This window comes from Diutina rugosa (genome assembly GCF_008704595.1).
Source record: "Diutina rugosa strain CBS 613 chromosome Unknown scaffold63_size61603, whole genome shotgun sequence".
Classification (NCBI taxonomy): domain Eukaryota; kingdom Fungi; phylum Ascomycota; class Pichiomycetes; order Serinales; family Debaryomycetaceae; genus Diutina; species Diutina rugosa.
The window spans coordinates 18,556-41,516 of record NW_022995119.1 but is presented as its reverse complement, the minus strand read 5'-3'; the positions used below and the strand labels follow the sequence as shown (position 1 = coordinate 41,516).

At 49.1% G+C, this 22,961-nt stretch overlaps 15 protein-coding genes across 15 annotated transcripts; 6 read left to right on the top strand and 9 right to left on the bottom strand. All coding sequences in view use genetic code 12, as the record gives it.

Annotated features, from left to right (window-relative positions):
* Positions 1-69: 69 nt before the first annotated feature.
* Positions 70-1,098, bottom strand: SUA71 (transcription factor TFIIB; the record flags this gene model as incomplete). Its single annotated transcript, XM_034155139.1, has 1 exon — positions 70-1,098. One exon carries the CDS (start codon positions 1,096-1,098, stop codon positions 70-72), a length of 1,029 nt encoding a protein of 342 aa, XP_034012735.1.
* Positions 1,099-1,828: 730 nt separating this feature from the next.
* Positions 1,829-2,608, top strand: DIURU_002482 (S-adenosylmethionine-dependent methyltransferase; the record flags this gene model as incomplete). Its single annotated transcript, XM_034155138.1, has 1 exon — positions 1,829-2,608. The coding sequence occupies one exon, from the start codon at positions 1,829-1,831 to the stop codon at positions 2,606-2,608; it is 780 nt and encodes a 259-aa protein (XP_034012734.1).
* Positions 2,609-3,882: 1,274 nt separating this feature from the next.
* Positions 3,883-4,320, bottom strand: DIURU_002481 (uncharacterized protein; the record flags this gene model as incomplete). Its single annotated transcript, XM_034155137.1, has 1 exon — positions 3,883-4,320. One exon carries the CDS (start codon positions 4,318-4,320, stop codon positions 3,883-3,885), a length of 438 nt encoding a protein of 145 aa, XP_034012733.1.
* A 209-nt stretch (positions 4,321-4,529) lies between these two features.
* Positions 4,530-4,919, bottom strand: KRE1 (Kre1p; the record flags this gene model as incomplete). Its single annotated transcript, XM_034155136.1, has 1 exon — positions 4,530-4,919. One exon carries the CDS (start codon positions 4,917-4,919, stop codon positions 4,530-4,532), a length of 390 nt encoding a protein of 129 aa, XP_034012732.1.
* Positions 4,920-6,092: 1,173 nt separating this feature from the next.
* PPH3 (phosphoprotein phosphatase PP4 catalytic subunit) lies at positions 6,093-6,893 on the bottom strand (the record flags this gene model as incomplete). Its single annotated transcript, XM_034155134.1, has 1 exon — positions 6,093-6,893. One exon carries the CDS (start codon positions 6,891-6,893, stop codon positions 6,093-6,095), a length of 801 nt encoding a protein of 266 aa, XP_034012731.1.
* An 843-nt stretch (positions 6,894-7,736) lies between these two features.
* DIURU_002478 (uncharacterized protein) lies at positions 7,737-10,025 on the bottom strand (the record flags this gene model as incomplete). The annotated part of the gene is made up of 1 exon (XM_034155133.1): positions 7,737-10,025. The coding sequence occupies one exon, from the start codon at positions 10,023-10,025 to the stop codon at positions 7,737-7,739; it is 2,289 nt and encodes a 762-aa protein (XP_034012730.1).
* Positions 10,026-10,420: 395 nt separating this feature from the next.
* DIURU_002477 (uncharacterized protein) lies at positions 10,421-11,632 on the bottom strand (the record flags this gene model as incomplete). Its single annotated transcript, XM_034155132.1, has 1 exon — positions 10,421-11,632. The coding sequence occupies one exon, from the start codon at positions 11,630-11,632 to the stop codon at positions 10,421-10,423; it is 1,212 nt and encodes a 403-aa protein (XP_034012729.1).
* A 383-nt stretch (positions 11,633-12,015) lies between these two features.
* DIURU_002476 (uncharacterized protein) lies at positions 12,016-13,044 on the top strand (the record flags this gene model as incomplete). Its single annotated transcript, XM_034155131.1, has 1 exon — positions 12,016-13,044. The coding sequence occupies one exon, from the start codon at positions 12,016-12,018 to the stop codon at positions 13,042-13,044; it is 1,029 nt and encodes a 342-aa protein (XP_034012728.1).
* A 100-nt stretch (positions 13,045-13,144) lies between these two features.
* Positions 13,145-13,867, top strand: DIURU_002475 (uncharacterized protein; the record flags this gene model as incomplete). Its single annotated transcript, XM_034155130.1, has 1 exon — positions 13,145-13,867. One exon carries the CDS (start codon positions 13,145-13,147, stop codon positions 13,865-13,867), a length of 723 nt encoding a protein of 240 aa, XP_034012727.1.
* A 121-nt stretch (positions 13,868-13,988) lies between these two features.
* On the top strand, positions 13,989-14,972 carry RFC4 (replication factor C subunit 4; the record flags this gene model as incomplete). Its single annotated transcript, XM_034155129.1, has 1 exon — positions 13,989-14,972. One exon carries the CDS (start codon positions 13,989-13,991, stop codon positions 14,970-14,972), a length of 984 nt encoding a protein of 327 aa, XP_034012726.1.
* Positions 14,973-15,006: 34 nt separating this feature from the next.
* On the bottom strand, positions 15,007-15,678 carry POP3 (Pop3p; the record flags this gene model as incomplete). The annotated part of the gene is made up of 1 exon (XM_034155128.1): positions 15,007-15,678. One exon carries the CDS (start codon positions 15,676-15,678, stop codon positions 15,007-15,009), a length of 672 nt encoding a protein of 223 aa, XP_034012725.1.
* Positions 15,679-16,033: 355 nt separating this feature from the next.
* DIURU_002472 (uncharacterized protein) lies at positions 16,034-16,717 on the bottom strand (the record flags this gene model as incomplete). Its single annotated transcript, XM_034155127.1, has 1 exon — positions 16,034-16,717. The coding sequence occupies one exon, from the start codon at positions 16,715-16,717 to the stop codon at positions 16,034-16,036; it is 684 nt and encodes a 227-aa protein (XP_034012724.1).
* Positions 16,718-17,426: 709 nt separating this feature from the next.
* On the top strand, positions 17,427-18,131 carry SEC22 (SNAP receptor; the record flags this gene model as incomplete). Its single annotated transcript, XM_034155126.1, has 2 exons — positions 17,427-17,460; positions 17,710-18,131. The coding sequence occupies 2 exons, from the start codon at positions 17,427-17,429 to the stop codon at positions 18,129-18,131; spliced, it is 456 nt and encodes a 151-aa protein (XP_034012723.1).
* Positions 18,132-18,391: 260 nt separating this feature from the next.
* DIURU_002470 (uncharacterized protein) lies at positions 18,392-20,209 on the top strand (the record flags this gene model as incomplete). Its single annotated transcript, XM_034155125.1, has 1 exon — positions 18,392-20,209. One exon carries the CDS (start codon positions 18,392-18,394, stop codon positions 20,207-20,209), a length of 1,818 nt encoding a protein of 605 aa, XP_034012722.1.
* A 930-nt stretch (positions 20,210-21,139) lies between these two features.
* On the bottom strand, positions 21,140-22,903 carry DIURU_002469 (uncharacterized protein; the record flags this gene model as incomplete). Its single annotated transcript, XM_034155123.1, has 1 exon — positions 21,140-22,903. The coding sequence occupies one exon, from the start codon at positions 22,901-22,903 to the stop codon at positions 21,140-21,142; it is 1,764 nt and encodes a 587-aa protein (XP_034012721.1).
* Between the last annotated feature and the right edge of the window lie 58 nt (positions 22,904-22,961).

Below are 22,961 nucleotides of genomic sequence, written 5' to 3'. Positions count from 1 at the left end.
CTCTTTCTCTCAATGGATGTAACCTAACAAAAGGAACAACCACAAATAACCTAAAATAATTCTCTATGCTTATGACTTTGGTAAATTTTCCAATTTAACTTTTCCCAGATCGATCCAGTACGGATCCATCAACTTTTCCTTTTCCTCAAGAATGACCTTGTACGACGTTTTAATCGTCCCTTCACTGACCCCCGTCTTTTCCGAGATCTTAGACGTGGGTAAGTCAGCACCGAACACAAACCCCGCCATGTAGATCACCGTCGCCGCGATGGTGGTCGGCGAACGCCCCGCAAGAATGCCCAATTCGTTACACTTGTTGGCCATGTATTCGGCCCCGTTGGTTAATTGGGTCGAAACCCCCAAGTGAGAGCAGAAACGACGGATCAAGTCCAGGGCCAGCGTTTGAGTCGATTGGATATTGTCTTGCATGTGGTAGGAGTCGGGGTTCAGGGAGCTCTTTTCCTTCAAAATCAGGGTCATAATTTTCGATACCTTCCCGATGACCTTGAGCGGGACGTTAGTCAAAGCGCCAATTTCCTTGAACAGCCGAGCCACCTGTGACTGACGGCAACCAATGAAAATAGCCGCGGCCATGATCAGCTCTTGAGACTTACCTCGAAGAGCACGTTCCTCGTAAACCATTTTGTATACTTCTTTCGCCAGATCCTGAACGAGTTTGGGGAGCTGGAACCCATCGGACATTTGCGAAATCTTGGCGAACGCAGCCGACAATTGATTGTCACGACGGTCGACCACTGAACGCAGTTGCGCCCGCAGTAACTCACGGCCAGCACGGCCGACCTCAGTGGAGTACGAGATCATCGTCAGCAAGTTTTCGTTGTCCAAAAGCGGGTTCCCGGCGTCACCGACACGGGAGGGGTCGACCCCGTTCTGGTCGTCGTTAGAAAACGTTCTCCATTCCGACCGAGTGTCCACCACCCGGTCAGAAAGAACCAACCCACACAGGCCACACACGATATCCCCTTCGGCGAATCTTTCGATGAGGTCGGGGGGGTATTGTTTGCAGTCGGGGCACGTCAAGGTAATATTGAGATTAACCCCTTCAAACTTGTCTGTAGGAGGAGCGGCGGTCGTCATAGTGGTGAAAATCTGGTTGTGAAGCAGTGGTAATGGATAGGAGCAAGAAGAAAGGTGCAACGGGGGCCTGGGTATCGAGGGTAAAGATGGGAATTCAGGCAAATTTTTTCCTGAATGACTGAGAACATCAAATACAATAGAGGTCGTGTGCGCCTCAAATTCCCAGCCAATACTGCAGAGAGAGTGGTCATCTTCGTTCCCAGAATCATCGTGACTAGTTTTAAAACCTACCCAAGGTCATCTTAGGCGTGTGGTATTAACGTGTAGTCCATGTTGTATTGGTGTGCAATGGAACCTGCGGGGGAATTCTGAGGTTTTTATACTCTCCGCGAATTTGGGGGTGCAGGACGTCGGGCCTCGCACCCATTGTCTGAGGAGCGGGAGACAACCACCACGGTGTGATTGGATGATGGTCTCGAGTTTCACCTCGACATTTGAGTGAAATGATAGACTTTCGTGGTTGAAGCCGATGATTACTAAACGTTAGTGTAGTCATATATCATTTTTCTGAAGTTTGTCAGAAAATTGGTAATAATTTCGACGTTTGTAATCAACACAAACTTCTGGAATATTAGTTGTCCAAAAGTGAAATACGTGACAGTTGACTTTAGTCATTAGAAGGTCTTTTTACTTCATACGAATGATTACTGGATCATGTTGTGTGGTCCATCCATGGCGTCTATTGTGATCGCGCTCATCTCATCGAACGATTATTTTATTTACCATTTGAATGTCTGACGACGAGTTCGGTGCCTTTTTCGAAGAGCCAGAGGACTTCCGGCCTCCTGCCCCTGAACCTCATCAAACTCTGTACCAGCGAAAGCTTGATGGCGTCTCTCCCAAAGAGATTAAGCTCAGATTGGTGGGGTCGCTGCCGCTTTGGGGACACATGTTGTGGAATGCTGGCATTTACACAGCTGATTTCTTGGACAAACACAGTCAGGACCTTGTTAAGGGTAAGCATGTTCTCGAAGTGGGTGCTGCCGCCGGCTTACCGTCGCTCATATGCTCATTAAACGATGCTACTAAAGTTGTGTGCACTGACTACCCTGATGCCGACTTGATTACCAATATCCAGACCAACTTTGATATGCTCAAGGAAGAAGCTTCTCTTGCTCCTCATTTGGTCACTGGGTACATTTGGGGTCAGGACTTGCGTCCGCTTGTGGGGAGAGACACTACTGATGACAAGCCTGAACTCACTGACGCCGAGAAGTTCGATTTGTGTATTCTTTCCGACGTCGTGTTCAACCACAACCAGCACCACGCCTTGCTTGAAACATGCCGTAAAGCCCTCAAGTCCACGGGTCGGGCGTTAGTGGTGTTTTCCCCACACAGACCGTGGCTTTTGGAAGACGATCTCCAGTTCTTCACCACTTGCGAAGAACATCAACTCAAAGCGGAGAAGATCGAGATGGTGAACTGGAAACCGATGTTTGACGAAGACCCGGAGACGGTAGAAATTCGTCTGCGCATATATGCTTACTATTTAGTTCCTCAATGGGACTAGATGTACCTCACAATAATAGACTAATAATAGACTTTAGCATGGCCATACCATTCTTAATACAAACAAGCATTGCCTCATCTACAATAACCGCAAAATAACTAGTTGTACATTATATTAACATGCTTATTGCGAACCAGGCGAAGGGTTCATTCTTCTCTTACCGTTGGTCAAGGTGACGTTAACGAATCTTCTGGTGTAGAGCAATCTCATGTAAGCTCTGCCTTGAGGCTTCTTGGGCTTTTCTTGCTTGTCAACCTTGGGGGTTTGCGACTTGACCTTACCAGCACGCGACAAAGAACCGTGGACCTTACCCTAATATTGTTAGTATTTTGTTTGTCAACTCATGAGGAATGATTTCGATGTCGAATAAGATGGACAATTTTTCAGGTCTGTGGCAAAACTCAGCATGGCCACCTGGAATGGATCACTCAACGTCTCTGAGCGGAAGAAGGACCATAGGGGGGTTTGATTTTTCGTTTCGTTTTGATTCAACATCGGATCAGCGGTTTGGTTCACATACCATTTTGAATTCGAAATGTGTAGTTAGCTCAAAAAAATTTTCTTATTCGTAGATGTCACGCGCGGGCACACGGTAGCGCGGCGACAGGGGTGTACGCAAGAAAAAATTCAACTCAAGGTTGTAACCCTAATTCACGTGACGTGTGGTTGGATTGTAGAATTGACTTAGAATGATGCCGATGTTGATCAAGCAGTTCTAATCTTTATTAAATAGTGTTGCTATATCATCGGTAATTTCATCTTAGTAGAGTCTTTGTCGGTGGCGTAAGAATTGAGCAGCTTTAGGCAAGCCTCACCAGAGAGGAGTCATGATTGAAATGGCAGCCATAAAGCCATCGACAAAGATACCTGAATTTGATAATAGTTACTCTGTTCTGTCACAAAGAGAGGAAGCTCTCCTTCATTGAAAGTTAACAATTGTACGGCCCATAAAGATGTGTGACGTTGCAGTCCTTCGTTATAATAATATTGTGTATGGTGCTGGATGTATATCGCATGATTCCTTTCCATTGATGAAGCCATCGCTAGCAATCGTCATGGGTAGGGGTTATGTTGATAATAATTTGCTGTGCCTTATTAATTTATCACTATTTACAACCCCGCAAAATAGAGCCTCAATTACGACGCTTGCTCGTGGTAAAACCCAGTGCTGATTACCACCAGCTGGTCCAGCACACGACGCCTACTAAAAAAGTCATTGTCTTACGTTGTATAGTATTTCTATCTCAAGTATCCAGCCTCAAAATAATCAATTGTTATACAACCTTAACCACCATGACGAATGTCACCAACACCACCAAGAACACCGACCCAATTAACAACAACACCCCTAGACGCAGTGCTGGGTATAGACCCCCGGTCAATGCATGCTGGACTTGGAAGAATCGCCAACAACCAAACAACAACGTCAAGATTCCCAACACGATAAATACCAGCCCTAAAGGTTTCCCGTAGTGTGCAATGATCGTCGATTTGTCTCCTAAAAGCACCACCCCGTAGTTAACCTCGACCAGGGTCAGCTTCGCTTCGAGGCGGAACAATTGAGTGACGCCGATCCCTATGGTGATAAACAGCAACAGCGTGCGTAGCCACGCCAAAAAGGTCCGTTCGTTGGCCATGTGGTCCCGTGCCACCAGGCCCTTGTTCTCAAGGGTGAGCAGGGGCAGCTTGAGCAAATCGTTGAGTGTGGTCATGATCGGTTAATCACGTCGTCGGTACTCCTGACACAGAGGTAGGAGCGCCGCACTTTTATCGTACTGAGCCACACTTTTTTGTGGTCCGTGAGGCTTTGCAATCGGAGAAAAGACCCTGAGCGTACGAGAGAAAAAATCAATGATCGGGATACCGTAGATGCTCGTTCATTATGCTAATTAAAAAAAAATAGGAGAATTTGATGCAGAATTCAAATGGTGACAAGGGCGGCAATCAAGCCGAGGGTCATCCACAAAAGAGGGGTTAATTGTATAGGAAACGTTTCTCCCAGAGAGCGCTTCAATAACGTCGCCGCTCCGGCGATGGTAGTGGTATCGTAGGTGCGGGTTTCTCCCACTTTCCCTTGGATAGATCCCATACCAATCTTGCCCAGCAGTGGCACGGCTTCAATCTCCCACATCAGACGGAAGGTTTGGGTGAACCGGGAGAGCGTGGTGGCCAAGTTGCCGTTGGCATCGGTACCGGTGACCCAAATACTGGTAGGAAGGGCTTTTGTGGTCTGGGGCTCGGCGTTCGGGTCATCCACCACCACCTGAGCGTGGGCTAAAGTCAACGCTAACAAGACAGCGGTGAGCTGCATGGTAACCTTGATAATTCCAGCGACGACGAAGCCTCATTTATACTCACCTCAAGCTGGCAGGTACTTTCGCTGCAATTATCATGCAGCAAGGTGTTACGCAGCCAAAAATAGGCGGTCGCGCGCTTTGGAACCACGAGGTCTGATAAGGTTACGAGGGAAAATACGGCAGGATTCCGGCGCCGGGAATGGTCGCCTTAAGCAACCATCATCAACGGATACCCAGTGCCTGTGATGTTATCTTGGCCTACTAAAGGCATCGTGTAAGCCTATCCCATTTTTCGCTTTTGTTTCCCTTTAACCAATGTTGTAATCAGGTATCAGTCGCGAGTGCGATATCTGTGTCGGCTTTCCGTTTGTGTGTCGCAATGCTTCTCAACTGGCACACCCACACCGGGCTTGCTGCATTTCTGTGAAACGTTCCCTGCGAAATTTACTTTACGGTACTCTACTCGACTACGTGGAGGGGAAGAGCGACGTATCATGATACTATCGTCTACAATGTGGGATATACGAAAGTAGATCACTTGCTAATGTCAAAGCATAATGGCATGCTGCTTGAGCTTCGCCACGACGGAAGTACCTGGGGATAAGAGAATGATCTCATCTGCCGGGTGGTGGCATTCTTGGCGCATGCACCTGCACCCCTTCGCTAAGAAAAGATGGTGGAAACGGCAGCTCTCGTTAAGGTTCATCCCTGTCGTCAAGGTGATTGTGACATCACGTGAAAGCTTCCTCGGACTTCACCTTTACAAGACACCCGCGCTACATCATCGGGGTCTCGTGTATGGAGGTAAATATAAACAAAAACTGCGCGTTCGATGTTATATCAGGATCGCCCTCATTTTGACAGCGCGTTTTTCGCTTATTGTCGTCGCACGAGATTTTCCGAAGCAGCGGAAGTGCCAGCATCGTTGCCACCCGCCGTTCGGATACCACCTGGTAACGCCTATAAATAACCACTGCGGTGGGTCATGCTTTTGAGCGGTTTAATTTAGAGTTACATGACTAGCATCCTGGGGTTAATTCAAAATTGGTGATTGTGTATTGAGGATGGTAAATCTATTTTGATTATAAATTTCTGCGAGACGCGTCTGTTTACCGAAAGCTTAATGACGTGTACTGTTCGGCGCAGCGCGATGGCCTTCTCGGCGTTACGAATGTACTGAGACCGGCTCAAATAAAATAATCCGCCACTGGCTTCTTCGACGGTACATCCACGACATCTTGGTTGACTGCGGTGAACACCTTGTATTCCCGCTCAAGATTATCATCGATGGTCAACACCAGGGCAACGTTACCGCAGCGATAACAGTAATTCGGGGCCAGCCACACTGTCAGAAGCGTATTGTTGAACATCTCTTTGTACCCCTCCATGACAAGCTGGTGAGCTCGGGCAATGAGCGATATATCGTTTGTGTGAGAAAATGCCTTCACCTCCAGCTCTCCAAATAAATAACCCGCTCCTCGTGGCAGTACCAGCCAGCCACTCACGTCCTCTGGATCACTCCACAAAAGATCACACATCGCCCCTTCGTGGGGCACCTCTTGCTTACGATCGAGGTTTCTGATTTGGTCGATACGTTCGATGTCGGGCAGAAGTCCACCGTGCACACAGAATACCCCATTTTTACCCCCCACAATGGCGCCTAACAGGAGATAATCGAATACTTCGCAGCATTGACGCCAGACATTGACACTGCCGTACTTGCGTACACATTCATCGTAGAAGCCATATACCATAGTGATTTGTCGACTTTCATGGTTGCCTCTAATCAACGTCATGCGGTCGGGATAACGGACTTTAAGTGCCATGAGGAGCAAGAGACATTCCAACAGATAAAACCCTCTATCGACAAAATCTCCCAAAAAGAGGTATTGGGTATCAGGACAGTCTCCTCCAGTCTCGAATAATGTCAACAAGTCATGGAGTTGACCGTGTATGTCGCCACATATAGTGATTGGGGTGTTCACCATTTGGATGTTAGCCTCTTCGACGAGAAGGTCGATCACTCGAGCGCAAAGCTCTTCCACGTCCGCCTCAGGTATAATTTTGCATTGCTTTATGTTCTCTATAGTTCTAATCGTTAGTCTTCTTCATTCTGGCGATGGCAATCAGTATACTTACTCATCTAGGTTGAGCATCACTAAGGAAGAGCGCGTCACCCAACGCGTGCGACTGAAAAGCACTCGCAAACGTGTGAAACAATTTCCAGATCCAAAACAAAAATATACACGAATGGTGTTTGGGATGATTATCATACCTCGAGAAAAATGCACGGATGGTTGTCATAGCGCACGGAATGAGGGTCGACTTTCTCCTGCTTCATTCGTAGTCTGTTAGAGAATATGGAAATCTAACCCAAATTCTAACTCTTGCATTTGCGGTGGGATGGTTCTCTGAGGGCTCTCATCCAAAAGCGACATTTTGTAACTTTCGTACTAGCTTGCTCAAAAATCGAATTCTGTAAAGTGGGGCCCGAAACGCGGAATTGGCATTCTTAATAACAAACTCAAGTTACCAAGTGCTCTTTTAAAACAGATCCGCCCGCGTGGCCCAATGGTTAAGGCGCTCGACTTCTAATCGAGCGATTGTGGGTTCGAATCCCGCCGTGGGTTTATTTTTGCAATGATAACTGAACCTCTGCTTGTCGATCCTAAAAACACTGCAGCTAACTTTTTGCCACTATGCTGACCACCATTCCTATACATAAATACGCAGATACTTGGAGCCCAGTCTAGACAATCAACTAACATATTTAACTTCTTGTCTTTCATTAACTCGTAAATACTACACAATTCAGAAAATCTCTATGCACATTACATGTGTTCACTAACCAGCTTAGCAATTTCAACGCCTTGCACCTTTTGATTGTAGCTGTTGGCGGGAGTCAACTTTCTCGTCAGCCTGATTTTGTCCATAGCATAACCAGGCACTCTGATATTCCAGTTGCGCTCTAAGTGAAGCTGGACATCCTTGGCATCAATAGCATTGGCCTTGCGATGCTTTGCAAGCCGACAAGCAAACCCGGTAACCGAAGCAATAAACTCATCGGCTAAGTCCAAAAGGACTTCTTCGACATTGCCATCAATTTGAGTCTTACCATCGCCTTCGTCAACCCCCATCGTATTAACCAATTCAATGAGCTTCCGCTTGTTGATTACGCGACCGTTCTCAGGAAGCAGCGAGGCGCCGCCTGGCCCAGAACTAGCCAACTCAAATGTAGGCAACTTGGTAATGGCAGGCGTCAGTAAGTATGACCCCGAGCTTGCTGCCGCCCCTCCGGTGATCGTGGGGCGTCCATCAGTGAACGAATTGAACGTCACCGCCACTGGCGGCTTCACGTTAATTGTGGATGAAATCGGAATCAGCGGTACCGACGTCGATTGAGACCCAAGACTCACCAGGTCCCGGCGCGAGGTCACCGTGCCCAGTTTAGAATCACCAGTATTATCTGGGGTAGCTTGGCCCTCAACAGCCACCGCAGGGGAAACCAGTCGCCCTTGTGATACCATCGGACCAGGGGTGTTTGTCCGTCCGGGAGCAACCACTGCCAGCTGGGTAGCAGTAGGTTGAGCCATGGGCGCCGGTGATTGTGTCGTGGCCATTGCTTGAGATGGTGCCGTGATAGGTGGTTGTTGAGGCATTGGCGCCTGAGGGTTAGGGATGCCCATGGGTATAGGAGGCGATTGGTGCCCCGGTTGTGGTTGACTAGGAGGAGGTCCTTGCGATGGATGCCGCGAGGGCAGCCCCAGTGGCGGTTGGGGACCAGTCGGCATTGTTCCTGGGGGTATCGGGGTTCCTTGATTGGCTTGTGCTGGGCCACGCCGTTGTTGCGCCTGTCTCTGCTGTTGTAACCGGGCAATCTGTTGCTGAGTAAGTTGTTGGGGATGTCGCTGACCCTGAGGCGCTTGGTTAAGTCCCATGTGAGGGCTCTGTCTTTGTTGAGCAGATTGGCGTGCTTGTTGAGGAGCGGGCGCCGGGTGGAATTGAGGCAGGCCGTTACCAAGAGCAGGCAGCTGGCTCATCGGCAGCGCTTGTGGGAGCGGCAGCGGCTGTACCATCGGCGATGAGTGCTGTTGCATTTGCGGCATCTGTGGTGTGGGCGCTTGTGGGGTGTTTCCCTGTTGACCAGCATTCATGCTCCCCGGTTGCTGCTGTTGTTGTTGTGGTTGTTGCTGTTGTTGTTGCTGCTGCTGCTGCTGCTGCTGAGTTCGAAGGGCAATCAACTGATTCTTCAAATTCATCCCGATTCTCTGGTACTTTTGAAGGCGCATGTTCCACTCAGCAATATCACGGTCAATTTGAGCAAGCTGGTCGGGAGTCGGGTTCGCCTGTTTCCGTTGTTCCAAAATACGCACTCGTTGTTGTACCTCCTGGATGTTACGCCGAATCATATTGTACGACTCCATCAGCACCGTGAGCCGTTGAGGTTGCCCCATTCCCTGGCCCTGACCTTGACCCTGCCCTTGGCCCTGGGTATGGTTTTGGTTCGCCATCTGATTGCCTTGCATCATTTGTTGGCCCTGAGTGTTCTGTTGCCGCATTTGCATCTGTTGGAGTTGCTGCTGTTGACTCATCATGTTCTGACCGTTATTCATACCTTGTTGAGGGTTTTGCGGCATCTGCTGTTGGTTCATAGAAAATTGCGATTGTCCTTGGTTTTGTTGCTGAGCTTGTTGTGGTTGATTTTGCGGAGGACGTTGACCTTGGATCTGACCCGGGGCTTGACCGGGCATTTGCCCCTGGTTCTGGCCTCGTTGCGCAGCTTGTTGTTGTTGTTGGTATTGTAGTAAAATCAGACGGATTTTTTCATATTGTTGTTTATGTTTCTGGCGAGTTGGTTCGTCTTGGGCTTGTTGAGCCTGCTGTTGGGCGGCCCTCATCAGCTGGACGAGGCGAGGGATGTGTTGCGGTTGAATGGTGATACGGTTTTGAGGTCGCTGTCCCTGATTGCCGGGCTGGGGCGTTCCCCCTTGAGGAAACTGCCCGTTGAGGTTCATCTGGTTATTGTTCATAGACGTGACTGTAGTCTCGAAGGTTCGAAAATATATATCTTGTGGTGCGCTACCATGTAGACTAACTAAGTAAAGAGTAAATGAAATCATGATAGTCAAAGGAGAATGAAAACACCGTCTGAGATAATAAGTAACGCTTAATGAGTTTTCCAAGATTATTTTCTTTGATTCTTTCCTATCATTTGAATTATATGTATAGCGAGATGCGTCTGGTACGGCTACAGTCGTAAATAAGCAATATAACGAGTAGCTATGAAGTGGACGACTTCTGGTTTCAATTATTCTTCACGTGGTTTCCATTTTTCAGACGTGTATTCGTCTTCTCTAAATTGATCCTTAGCATTTTGGTTTTGATTTTTCATTAATTTTTCCAAATCTTTGGAAATTGCGATACTACGTTGGTACGATTCCTCAGTTCGTTTATGTAATATTTACTCTATATAATTAAAGTTCACACAGCGGGATAGATGCGAGACCAGCTCGATTTAAGTATGTTCACCTACCCGCTCGTCGACGTCGCCATAGTAAGTTTTGGCTCGTAAATACCCGAAGCCAAAGTTGCCAACAAACGCCAAGCAGACCAAAAACACCATCACATACACCTTGAAACCAAACGGACGAACAAACAGAGCCAATAGCTCACCAAATACCATGGCCAATTGCGAGGTGTATTGAGCTGCCGCCTTAGGGTCTCGTTGTCGACAGCGATTCAACTCAGCGCAATACTTTTGGGTAGCAGGAACAATTTTACTCTCGACACAATCACGAATATACTGCTGATTGCATAGGTCCACAGTAACGGTAGCCTCAGAAATAAGGGCCTCGACCCGAGCAGTGACGTCGTTGTGGAATCTGCGGATAAGCTCACCCACCACTACCAGGATCCCCAACGCCATCATCACGTTGAATGCCAACTGTACGTACAGGGAGAGTTTGTAGAAGGTAGGATCGATAGGTGCGGCAGTCTGTGACCACGGCACTGGGAGAAGATTCGGCTGGGTGATGCGCTCATGCGTGGTAGCAGAAATTCCATTATGGGGGACGACTTGGTGTTGTTGCTGTTGGAGTTGCTGGTGCTGATGTTGGAGCTGTTGATGTTGATGTTGAAGTTGTTGATGTTGATGATGTTGCTGATGTTGTTGTTGTTGGCCCAGGTAGTGTACATGGTGGTGGATCTCAAAGTAGTGTTTGGAGTCACCAGTGGGGACCATTGGCATCGGGGCGAAATTCCTGTTATTCAAAGAAATTGGGTTGAACACTCCCAGAGACGTGCCCCAAGACGGGTTGGCTGCAGCTGGAGCGGATAACATTTCCATTTCCACGTCACTGTCTTCATTGTGATATCCTGGACGGCGACTGACCACCCCCTGGCTGGTGTCCACCTCAGTCACCAGGGATCTTCGAGATGGAGCTGATGGCGGGGGCATCAACAAAAGCGGCTTTTTCATGGCAATGCGGGCACCAAGCTCAGTGGGCGAGAGAGCCAGCTTGATTGTCAGGGTTATTGTCAGCAACAGGAGCTTGCGTTGACTTGGTGTGGGCGGCTCTTCCACTTCGGGCTCCGCCGTCAGATGATGGTGATCTGGTCCAGTATTGACACCAACGGAATCAAACATGTCATCTATATCCATGTAATCGTCAGCATCATGGTTTGAGATCGAAAGGGAGTTCAATATTTGGGTGACATCATCACTCATAGTGGTGGTGGCGCGAGCGAGCGATCGCCTCGAGGATAAGATATATCAAATGTAAGGAAAAAGATAGCAATCAAAGATTAAAGTAGAATGAAAGAGTTGTTTATGGCATTGCAAAATGAGCTATAACCTTTTTGGAATTTATAAGTGCCGTGACGACGTGGTAATGTCATTGTTTACATATTTTGAGTCTAACAATTCGCTAGAAATGACCTTGATACCGGTAAATTGAAACTGATTGTTAATAGTCTGACAGCATTATAAAACAAAAGACATCAATCAAATATAAAAAATTAATTCTTCACTGTATTTCTAGATTTGGGTTATCGCTTCATCGCACCTCATCTCATCTCGCCTACCCCCACACCGATAACCCTTACACCGCCATGGCCGGCTCCCTGAAACGAAAGAAGGCCCAAAAGGCGAAGGACTTTGTCAAACCCAAACTCAAAGTGGGGAAGACCGCAGCCAAGCCATCCAACCATACCGATACCCTGTTCAAAGCGAAAACAATCACCCTCAACCAACAGATCGGCAAGCGGCTCACCAGTGAACAAGACTTGATCCATCAGCTTTCCCTTACCAAGCACCACAGTGACTCGACGAGAAAGGAAGTCCTCCAGAATTTGGAGGGGCTGTTGCCCGACAATCCCTCGCTTTACAAACAAATCCTCGCCTCGGTGACCCCGCTTATACTTGACCCCGAGGTGCTGAAACCGCTTATAGCATTATTGACCACTGCCGCCCGTAAGCAGCCAGGTCTCATGGATCTCCATATGCGCCTGGTGGTTTTGTTTGTGCTTCTGGCGATGTCTCACATTAATCCTCGAGTGAGAAACAACTCGTCAAAGTTCCTCGAGATCTTAATTGATTACGCCCCGCAACTGTTAAGTAAGCAGAACTTTGTCAAGGTGCTCAAAAACTACTTCGGGTTGATGGCGTGGACTCTCGTCGACGATAAGACCCAGAAGGGGTTGGCTATCACTGCCAGTAGTGCTCAAGGGGGCTCGGTGAAGAAGGCCCGGATCCCTCACCTCCAAGTGCTCCAGAAGTTTTTGCGACTGCTGCTTTTCGAAGTTACGTCGGCCAAAGATATCGACTGGAGTGCCGTGGTCACCGTCCACCCTCAGCTGTTCCGGTACATGATCCCTCATGCGCCGCAACCGTACGCTCCACTCAAGCTTTTCGTGCAAGAATTACAACTGACACAGACCGATCTCAGTCTATCTGACATTGATCTGATTCTGGCGGAAGACTTAGACACGAGACGGCGGGTGTTCTCCGAAGTGTTCATGGAGCCGATGAAGCGTGGGGTGGCGCCGATGATTAAGGAAGGGGGCGAGGTTGGTAGAGAGGCCAACAACTTGTTACTGTGCATTCTTGAGTTTGAACAAGACCTTAAGCAAAATAATTAGACTGGCATCAAATCTTACGTACGATTCATCTGTAGTACAAATCTTACGGTCGCACTAGCGGTTGCGAAAATCAGTCGACCTTCCCCACATCCGACCATCGATGTTTAAACTCGCTCTTAGCACCGTACGCTTACCGGTGGTGACTAGATACGCCCCCTTACGGACATTCTATGCGTCGCCGGTGATGTTGAAGGCGAAAAAGGGGGGTAAAAAGGCCGCGGCCCCCGCTGAAGACACCACCGAAGCGGCGGCGGAAGGCCCGCTCATAGATATCCCCGATGTCACCAAAAAGTTCCAACAAGTGGTGGAAAAGTTTGGCAAGGCCGCCAACGATGCCAAGTTGGGCAAGTCGAACCCCAAGATCTTCGACAAGCTCGTGGTGGAGACGGGTGATGGCGAGATGCCATTTACCCTGGTGGCGCAAACCAGTGTCAAAGGGCGCAATTTCATCATCACCTTATTTGATCCTGCCAACGCCAAGCACGTCATCAATACCGTGCTTGGTCTGGGGCTCAATTTGAATGCTCAGGTCGATCCTACTAATAAGTACACTTTGAAGGTGCCGTTGCCGCCGGTGTCTACTGAAACGAAAAAGGAAGCAGTCAAGCAATTGAAGGAACAGTTTGAAAAGTTTAAATCGGGCAAGACGGGGTTGGCCGGCATCAGAGCCGACACCAAGCTGAAGTTCCAGAAGAAGTGTAAGCTGAAGAAGCCGAGTGATGCTGAGCAGAAGGAGTTGGACGCCTTCGAGAAGGTGCACAAGACTTTCAACGACAAACTCGCCGAAGCATTCAAACAGGCGGAAACCGCCATCATGAAGTAGCATACATAGTTCTACAACCACTACTTTTTTCATTTCAACTTTATATTGTAGGACACGTCTCAGGGAGAGCCTATTTTTTCGCGTACGCGTCTTGAAACCAACCTTTGGTGAAGTGATACTCATGAGCAAGGAGAAGACATATAGCACCAATCTTGAGCTTCCTTGGGTGGAAAAGTACCGCCCGATGGTGCTTAATGATGTGGTGGGCAACGAGGAAACAGTGGAACGGCTCAAAGTGATTGCCCACGACGGTAACATGCCCCACATGATCATCCTGGGGCTTCCCGGGATTGGGAAGACAACTTCCGTACACTGTCTTGCCCGAGAGCTTCTTGGGGACCAATATAACCAGGCTACACTTGAATTGAACGCCTCAGATGATCGGGGGATCGACGTTGTGCGTAACAAAATCAAACAGTTTGCTCAGACCAAAATCCTGCTACCTCCTGGCCGTCATAAGATTATTATCCTCGATGAGGCTGACTCGATGACTCCCGGGGCTCAGCAGGCGTTGCGGCGGACAATGGAGATCTACTCAAAAACTACACGGTTTGCCTTTGCTTGCAACCAGCTGCTGAAAATCATTGAGCCGTTGCAGTCACGGTGTGCCATTTTGCGGTATAATAAGTTGAGCGACGCCGAAGTGTTGGCTCGATTACTTGAAGTGGCCAAAGCTGAGAACGTTGAATATACTAGTGAAGGTATGCAAGCGCTTATCTTCACGGCCGAAGGTGACATGAGACAAGCGATCAACAATCTACAATCTACGGTGGCCGGGTTTGGCTTGGTCAACGATGTTAATGTGTTCAAAATCGTTGACCAGCCTCATCCGTTAGTGATCCAAAAGATCTTGCTGTTGTGTAAGCAACGCGATATCGACGGGGCCCTTGCTCAACTAGATGAATTGTGGAAGAAAGGGTACTCCGCCATTGACATCGTCACTACCACCTTCAGAGTGGCCAAGTACTGGCAGGGGACCCTGGAAACGGGACGGTTGGAGGTGATCAAGGAAGTGGGGTTCACCCACATGAGGGTGTTGGAAGGGGTGTCGTCGTACCTCCAGGTCGCAGGTATGTTCGCCAAAATCTGTAAATTGAACTTGTAATGGTTATATAATGCATACGTAACATCGACTTTTGTCACTTCTTCTTTTGTTGCTTAGTCTTTGGGGGTTTGACCGGGGCCAGCGTCGCGAGCACCTTGACGTTAGGCTTCATGTACGCCGCCATCTTGTTTTCGTCTAGCCAGGGTAGCGTCACCGGCGCCACCGTATTTGCTATCAGAAATAAGGACTCGCCTCCCTTGAGACCAGCTCTGACCCCGATGATACCGGTGTGAGGCTTGCCGACGATCTGTGAAAGTTTGGCCATGCTTCCTCGAGGGAGAGCAATGAGCCGAACCGGTTCTCCTCCGTATGACAGAGTACACGCAAGCGTAGGGAAGAAGTCTGTAAGCACGGTGGGCGAGATATCGGCCTTACACACAAACACCACCAACACTTTCAGCGGTTTCCCCACCTGGCGTTCAAGAGCCTTGACGGTGGAGTTAAACCCCAATGTCACCAGATCAAGCACTTCGGGAGCATCTGGAAGCGAACCCGGTTTGTCCTTGGACTCGGCCTTGATTTGATTGTATGATCCAATAGGACTTAGAAGCACTTCAAGAAGATCGAGCAAAGTCTGTATAGATTCCGGTTTAACCTCGGGCCAGGTGTTTGATTGAGTATAAGCATCGAAAAGTACCGGCTTGAACACCTGCCGTTTGGCTAGGTCCTTGAGGGAGCCCTTTCCTTGGACGGGGGCTTTGGGCATCGCAGGGTTGAGCCGCACCGATAATGTGGGATGCGAGCTGGATGATAAGACTAAGTATTGCTAACAAAAATCATGTGCCCAAATTGGCCACTGTGAATTTTTTAAAGAGTAGCTAGGATTGTGTTAAGTAGTTTTTATCTGTGCTGTTCGATTGGAGTTCTCGGTGAACACCAAAACTAATTTAGATAAATTGTGAGACTTCGCTACTAGTACCGTTGTAATAATTTGCGTACTTTTATGCTATTTAATTGAATAATGAAACCAGTCACTCATGCTTCTATCGGTTTGGTAACCAATGTAAAATGCCAAATGCGATGCACGACAGCTTTTCGGCCTAGATACCTAAAATGCTGAATCAGGCGGTGCCATCGTCGCGACGACGACGATCAGATCCAGGTGGACCCTGGCGGCGACGCTTCACCGTTGCCTGAGACTCCTCGTCCAGAGAACCACCGGAGCTCGCCGACTCCTGAGCCGGGGGGCCGCCTTTGCGGAGGTTTTTGTTGGACAAGTACTTACGAACCGCCAGTGCCCGTTGCTTTTTCAGGTGCTGGATACTAAGAGGCAGCATCTGCGGGCGGAATTGTACCGGTGGCCGTGGGCCGTTGGAGGTAAAAGTAAATGCAAAGTCTTCCGGGATGACAAACTCCTGCGGGAGGTCATCGATGGCAGCGGTATTGGCGGGAGTTTCTTGAGGGGCCACTGGGGATGCTTTGGTATTTTTGATGATTTCTGCCCGCCGGGTTAACGCCCAGTTCTCAACGTCACCCCCCGATGCGATGACCTCGAGAAGCTCATCGAGGCAGCCGAGGTAACCCGACTGAGTGTATAGGTCGTTAAGCTGGTACGATTTGCGGTACAACATCGCCACCAGGCGGGCGGCATCGCTAAATTGAGGCTTCACTGCTTCTTTATTGTCGGCGGCGGAATAGAGTGCTGCTACCAGCTTAGCGGCGGTTTTGAACTCGCTGGTAAGTTCGGCCAGAGCTTCCCGCACCAGAGTTTTGGACTGTGGTAGCTCCTTCAGTAGATTCGACATGTCTAGCGTCATCAAGCCCTGCTTTGGTGGTAAGCACGGTTAAGGTATTAAAGTAAGATTTGGTCGGGTGCGAATCGATCGTGTGCTCTGGCAATTAGTGGTGACTCCAGGCCTACAACGAAAAAAAAAAGAAAACGGTTAGATGGCAATTGCCGAGCCCAGCCGAGAATTTTTGGGGTGGTTAGCAGAGAAATCTTCGGGTGACACGTCAAATATTAGAAGGAAGTTTAGGAGCAATGAGTTACGCATGATGTTTCATCGTGGTCAGGGGAGATAGATCACGAGGGGGCGAGAGTAATCGTGCAGCAAGACAATAGCTGACACCGCACAGAGCTAAGCGAAGGTACTGGTAGGAAAAGGCAACTTAAGAGCTAAACCAAATACGTATGTAAAAACGGCCTATTTTATACAGTAGTAGGCTTGTTTTGTTGTGATCGTTGGCCATCAGTAAAATGGATTTAGGTGTATACCACCAATTGCCACGTGGCGGGAATTTCGACGATATCGTCGAAATTCAATACTCTGTTAATCTAACGACAATCACAACTCGCCAACTGTAGATTCTAACCAACGAAATCAAGCCCTACGAGTCTTCGGCTAGTTGATGACGTTCCCCACCCTGATCGCGGCTCTGTCACTGTATACAGGCAAGACATGTGCGGCAAGCTACACGTAAACTCTAGTGCACAGCAGCTGAGGACGACGGACCATGGTGTTATCGACTCTGATCTACCGTTACGACGGTAAGTACCACCCTCCCCATAACCATATACCCTAAATTGAACGTGGTACTAACTTTCTAGCGCTTCCCTTGTGTGGGTCAGTTGATGACGAGGCGGATCCTGGCCTCAATGAACAGAAGAAGAAATGCAAGATCCTCATCCTGCGAATCACCCCGAACTCGGCTCCTCAGGCGACGATTGAGCTGGGCGCCTACAATATCCACTACATCATTGCCAACCAGATCATCTATTTGTGTATCTGTGACAAAGGGTACCCGCGCAAGTTGGCGTTCTCCTATCTTAACGAGATCAGCAACGAGTTCCAGCAGAGTCATGGCCAGGATGCGCTTAGTGTGAGCGCTCGTCCCTTCGGTTTTTCTCTGTTTGACAACTTTTTGCTGAAAACGAAGAAGATATACCAGGACCAGCGGGTGCAGCTGAACTTGGACCGGTTGAACAACGACTTGACCGACGTCAAGAAGGTGATGACGAAGAACATCGAGGACTTGTTGTACCGGGGCGATTCGCTCGACAAAATGCTGGACTTGTCGCTGTCGTTGAAGATGGACTCGGTCAAGTACCGCAAGCGGGCGCAGAGAATTAACTTCGACGCCATGATCAGACAGTACGCGGTGATTGGCGGTTTGGGGTTGTTCTTCATGATCATCATCTATTTCAGATATTTGCGTTAACCCCTCGTCCACCATACTATATTACTCACGGTACTCACTCATATACTATTGCGATTTTTCGCGTGTCTACTTACCTTTTGTAGTCGCTACGTATTGACTGTATAACACATAATAACTCAATTGCTATCACGTATCTTATTCTATTCTAGTCCGTGGTTGTTTTTGTTTGTAGTAGTAGCCGTGCTCTGTGCGCTACCTGCAGGGTCTCCACCGGACCGCATCCACTAAGGGTATAACCGATCAGTGAGTGAAACCCAAGAATGACCGAGCCGCCCCCGGCTGATCTTCGGCCTGTTTCACAAGTGACCGCCTTGGAGGTGCCCGGCAAGTTGATTTCGCCGGCATTGGTGCTGCGCAAGCTGCAGACGTGTGTGGCGGGGGTGCTGGACGTGCTGGTGAACGGAGACATTGGCGACGACGAGATCGGTGCCGAAACCACGTCCACCCACAGCTATGGCGCTAATAGCAGTGCTAGAGGTGACGAAGGCGACGACGAGTTGGCAGAAATGCTTCTGGGGCTCATGTCTCAGGCGCAACCATCGCCCCACACCCCGCAGCGGATATCGTACTTGGACGTGGGAATTGTCCCTAAACTGGTGCTTCCTCAGCGACGGATACTACCGGACGAAGCCCAGTATTATGACGAGTTGATTGCCGTCAACAAACTGACCGAGAAATTCGAGGGGAAGCTAAAGCAAGTGTTCGTCATATCGGCAGCGGGGAAACCAATATACTCGCTCCATGGCGACGATGAGGCAGTAATGGGATACATGGGCGTGATAACAACATTAATCCTGACGTTCCACGATGGTTCGTGGCACCAGAACCTCCGAACGGTGTCGTGGGGCACCACGCAAATTGCCATCAAGTCGGCGCTGCCGTTATATGTGGTGGCGATTCTGAAGCTTGCCCACGAGTCTGCCAGTACTCTTTGTCGACAATTGGATGCCGTGTACCTGTACTTCCTCATGGTGCTTTCCAAGCCCACGATTGACCGCAACTTCCAGAACCGAATGAACTATGATTTACGCAAAGTGTTGACTCCGCTAGACTACGAAACGCTTGACAATATGTGCATGGCGTTGACCTATGGCTATCTGGGTAAATTTGATGCGGGGAACGTCGCTGACTTTGACTACTTCATTAGTGAATATTTGGGTGAGTGCTTGCAAAACGTTAAGGTTGCCAAATCAGTCCGATCGAAGGTGAATTCGGTGATTGCTCTGTGCAAACGAATTAAAGATGACAGTTCATCAAGCGATGCTCAACTGGTGTTTCTGTTGCTTCCCGAAGGCCCAGGAGCTCCCGAACATAATAAACTCTTAGCGTCGGAGCTTCTTTTTGTTTTGATCACCAGTGGCACTGATAAAGTGGTATCGTACCTGCATCCTCGCAACCACCATTTGACCAACGAGGACCTCCAAATTCTTTTTCGCATTATTGGCTGTCGTCACGACGCCGTCGACTCGGCAAAGGAGAGCTGGATTCCCCTTTGCATGCCTCGCTTCAACCCCAACGGATTCCTCTATGCTTATATAAGCCGGTTTGAGCTTGGGGTCCCGGCGCAACCGTTTACTATCGTACTCTTTCTGGGAAATAAAAATACGTTCGGTGAAATGCTGAAGACTGCCCATTACATTATCCTGAAACTCAAAGAGATACCTCGATTACCTGACGAAGTGGGGCTCCTGAACCAATTGCTGATCCTGCGAGACATTAAAGTGCCTTATATCAAGCACTTTATATATAAAGTCCGCAAGTATAATCAGTTCATTATGCTGAATCCGGAGCATTTGGCTGACTTTGATGGTAACTTCGGTTTGCTGCTAAGCTACTATTACGCCACGCTACACAACACTAAAACCACCACCGAGCATGCACCCAATCGCAAGTTTTCGTACTTGCGCTGGCCTGGGGGGATGACGGGGTTCATGTTGATTGACGACTCGCTGGAGTTCTATTGCATATGTGACGAGTTTATAACTCTGCAAGAATTGATCAAGAATTGTCTTAAGATCATCAAGTGGTGCGAGGATAATAACAATCGGTTGTTCGTTGGGTCGGGAGAAGTGTTTTAATGTTGTGAACACATAGCGACAAATTTTACACAATCAGACGATATTTTGAAACGCTTTACTACGACCTTCATAAACGAATATATTACAAATGGGAGTGTCTCACTTTGATTTACGTAACTCCCCTACAATGAGATGACGGTATCACATAGCTGGTTGAACCTAGTGCTGAAAACGAAGACGGTTAGTAAACGAATTACTATTACCATTACAAAATGATCTCATTACAAACTACAATCGTTAGTAAAAATGGAATACTATCTCTATTACAAATTAAATTCATTACAAATCACCATAGTTTTGTATTTTTGAAGTTGTGTCACATTTGTCGCTGTGAAAGAAAGCCTTAGATGACACAAAACCTATCAAATGCAGACCATAAACACTTACTACGACGATTACTACACTAAAGACGAACTGACTAAGATTACTACAGCCATTTCCCCATTGAGAATGTGACAAATTTGTAGTATAATCCGCCTCTGTCGTCACCTCCATTATTGATGGCCATACTACACACCACACAGATCGTACGATCGATAGCCAAAGCACACTGGAACACGAGGTATACGATTACGAAGGCCTATATCTTGACTACATCGATCCCTTTTGACTAAGCCTTCAATCGGGTTTAGTGCCATTACTATTCCTTGATGACAAATTGAAACCTGTCGTATTCAAGTGACACAAGACTGGCCCTTGAACCACAAATGCCATTCCGATTACAAATATGTAATGAGTTCTCCTTGACAGATTTCTCCTTAATTATATTCGAGTAGACTCTATAACCTATAGCACTTGGGGTTTAACTGGAGACGATGTCGATGGTTACACACAAGTCTAAAGTGATCGATGTGAACCCATATCACCTCATATTGAACACGATCCACCTTATTAGTTAATGGTAATGCTGTATTAGAATTAAAGACTGGCTTATAAGTACGTCACGTGCGCTGCTGAATTTGTATCGAACGAGTAGCTTTCCAACTCTTCCTTAATGCTTGGGTACGGGTTCACCTGCTGGTCGGAGTGGCTACGGAATATCGGCGGGATCGGCGATACCGTGGGCGTAACCAGCAGGTCAGACCCCAGCGACGGACGGTGTTGGTAAGAGATCAGCCTCGGGATGGGTTGGGTCAGCACGATGCGCTCGATTTTGTGGTAAAGGCCTGCCGGGAGCTTGATTGCCGTTTTGAACGTGGTCACCAACAGGAATAGCAGGTATAACGCGTTGAACATCCGGTAATTGTCTTCGGGGCGGCGCGTCGATTGACCGGCAATCGACAGCGGGTCTTGAATGTAGGCGATGCTGTTGGCGACGCCGTTGGCAATACCGAGGAGTTTCACCACCACCCCGGGGCCGTTAGACTCGAATACCATAGGTGGAAACGCGGTGGTGGCGGCAAGAAGATCATAGGCAATGGTCGTGGGGTATTTCCACAGCAATTGCGGTGCCAGCTCCAGCAACAACATGCGGAGACACCCGGAGTTCCACACCACCAGTTTCAACCAAAACTTGGTGAGAATGACATTGAGGGCCAGCACGTGCGAGAGCCTCGGGGTACTTTGACACTGGTCCAAGCTCGCTTGCGTCGAGATGAGGTGGATCTGAGACGGCAAGAGTCCCAGTTCGTCCGGAGGTACGACGTCAGTGTCAAAAGGCGTTGCTCCGTCCAAGGGCAAGTAGGCGTTGGCTTCCATCACTGCCAGCACCAGCGCCATGATCTCCTGCGCTGCCAAAGCCCCGTAGGGCGATTCTTGCACGATAAAGTCGTCGTGGCCAAACAGGTCGGCGACGCTATCGTAGAAGAAGGCGTCGGGGGCGATGTATACCTGGGAGATGCGGTTGAACCCGTCGATGACGTCACACTTGGACGGCAACCCCATATTGTCGACGGGGTTCTCAAGCAGGTGCGGGTCTGTTTCAAGCACCTCGTCTTCAGGGTTAGGCAACGGGATGTGGGTGCGGAGGACGATGGGGAACCCGTCCTCGACGCACATGAACCGGTCGGTGCACACGAGACAGTACCAGAGCTTGCGCATGCGGTGGCGGGTGCGGGGGTCGTACCCGTCGTAGGTGGCGGGCAAATGAAGCTTGAGCACTTGGGCCAACAGACAGGCGCTGCGCAAGTGGACAATGGCACGGGCGGTGCCGTGGGGCATGTTGATATAGTACACCCAGAGGAAAAGCTCGGTGGCGATGGTATAATAGGAGGCGACGCTGGTGTGGTTGTACATCTCGCGGAGGCGGAGACAGAGCTCGATCATCCGCAGGTGGTGGACGGCTTCGGCGAGGTCGAACGGCAGCTGCCTCAAGAACTCGAGTTTGCGCAGGATCGCCGCCAGAATCGCCAACAGAAGCGCGTAGGCGTAGGAGGAGGCGTGGCCCATGAGGTCGTCCAGCTGGCGGATCTCGGCGACGAGGTCGGTGTAAGTGACTACCGGCCACCAGCCGTAGTACCAGGCGTCGTAGGCGGCCAATACGGGGGCGAGACGGTCAACGGCAATCGGTTCGAACGACACCGGCAGTGCCTCTTCCCGCTCGTGTTTCCGTTTGGGCCCACACTTCTTGCGGACCCGGTTCAGCGTGCACTCGATCCCCTTCTTGACACAGCGAGAGCACGGCCGCAAGTCGTCGCAGCGGACCTTGCGGGCAGAGCACCAGTCGCAAGGCCGGGAGTACTTCGACCGGGGCATACGGTGGGTGGTGGGGGGATGTGGGGGGATGGCGGCGAAGCTAAGCGCGGTAGCCACT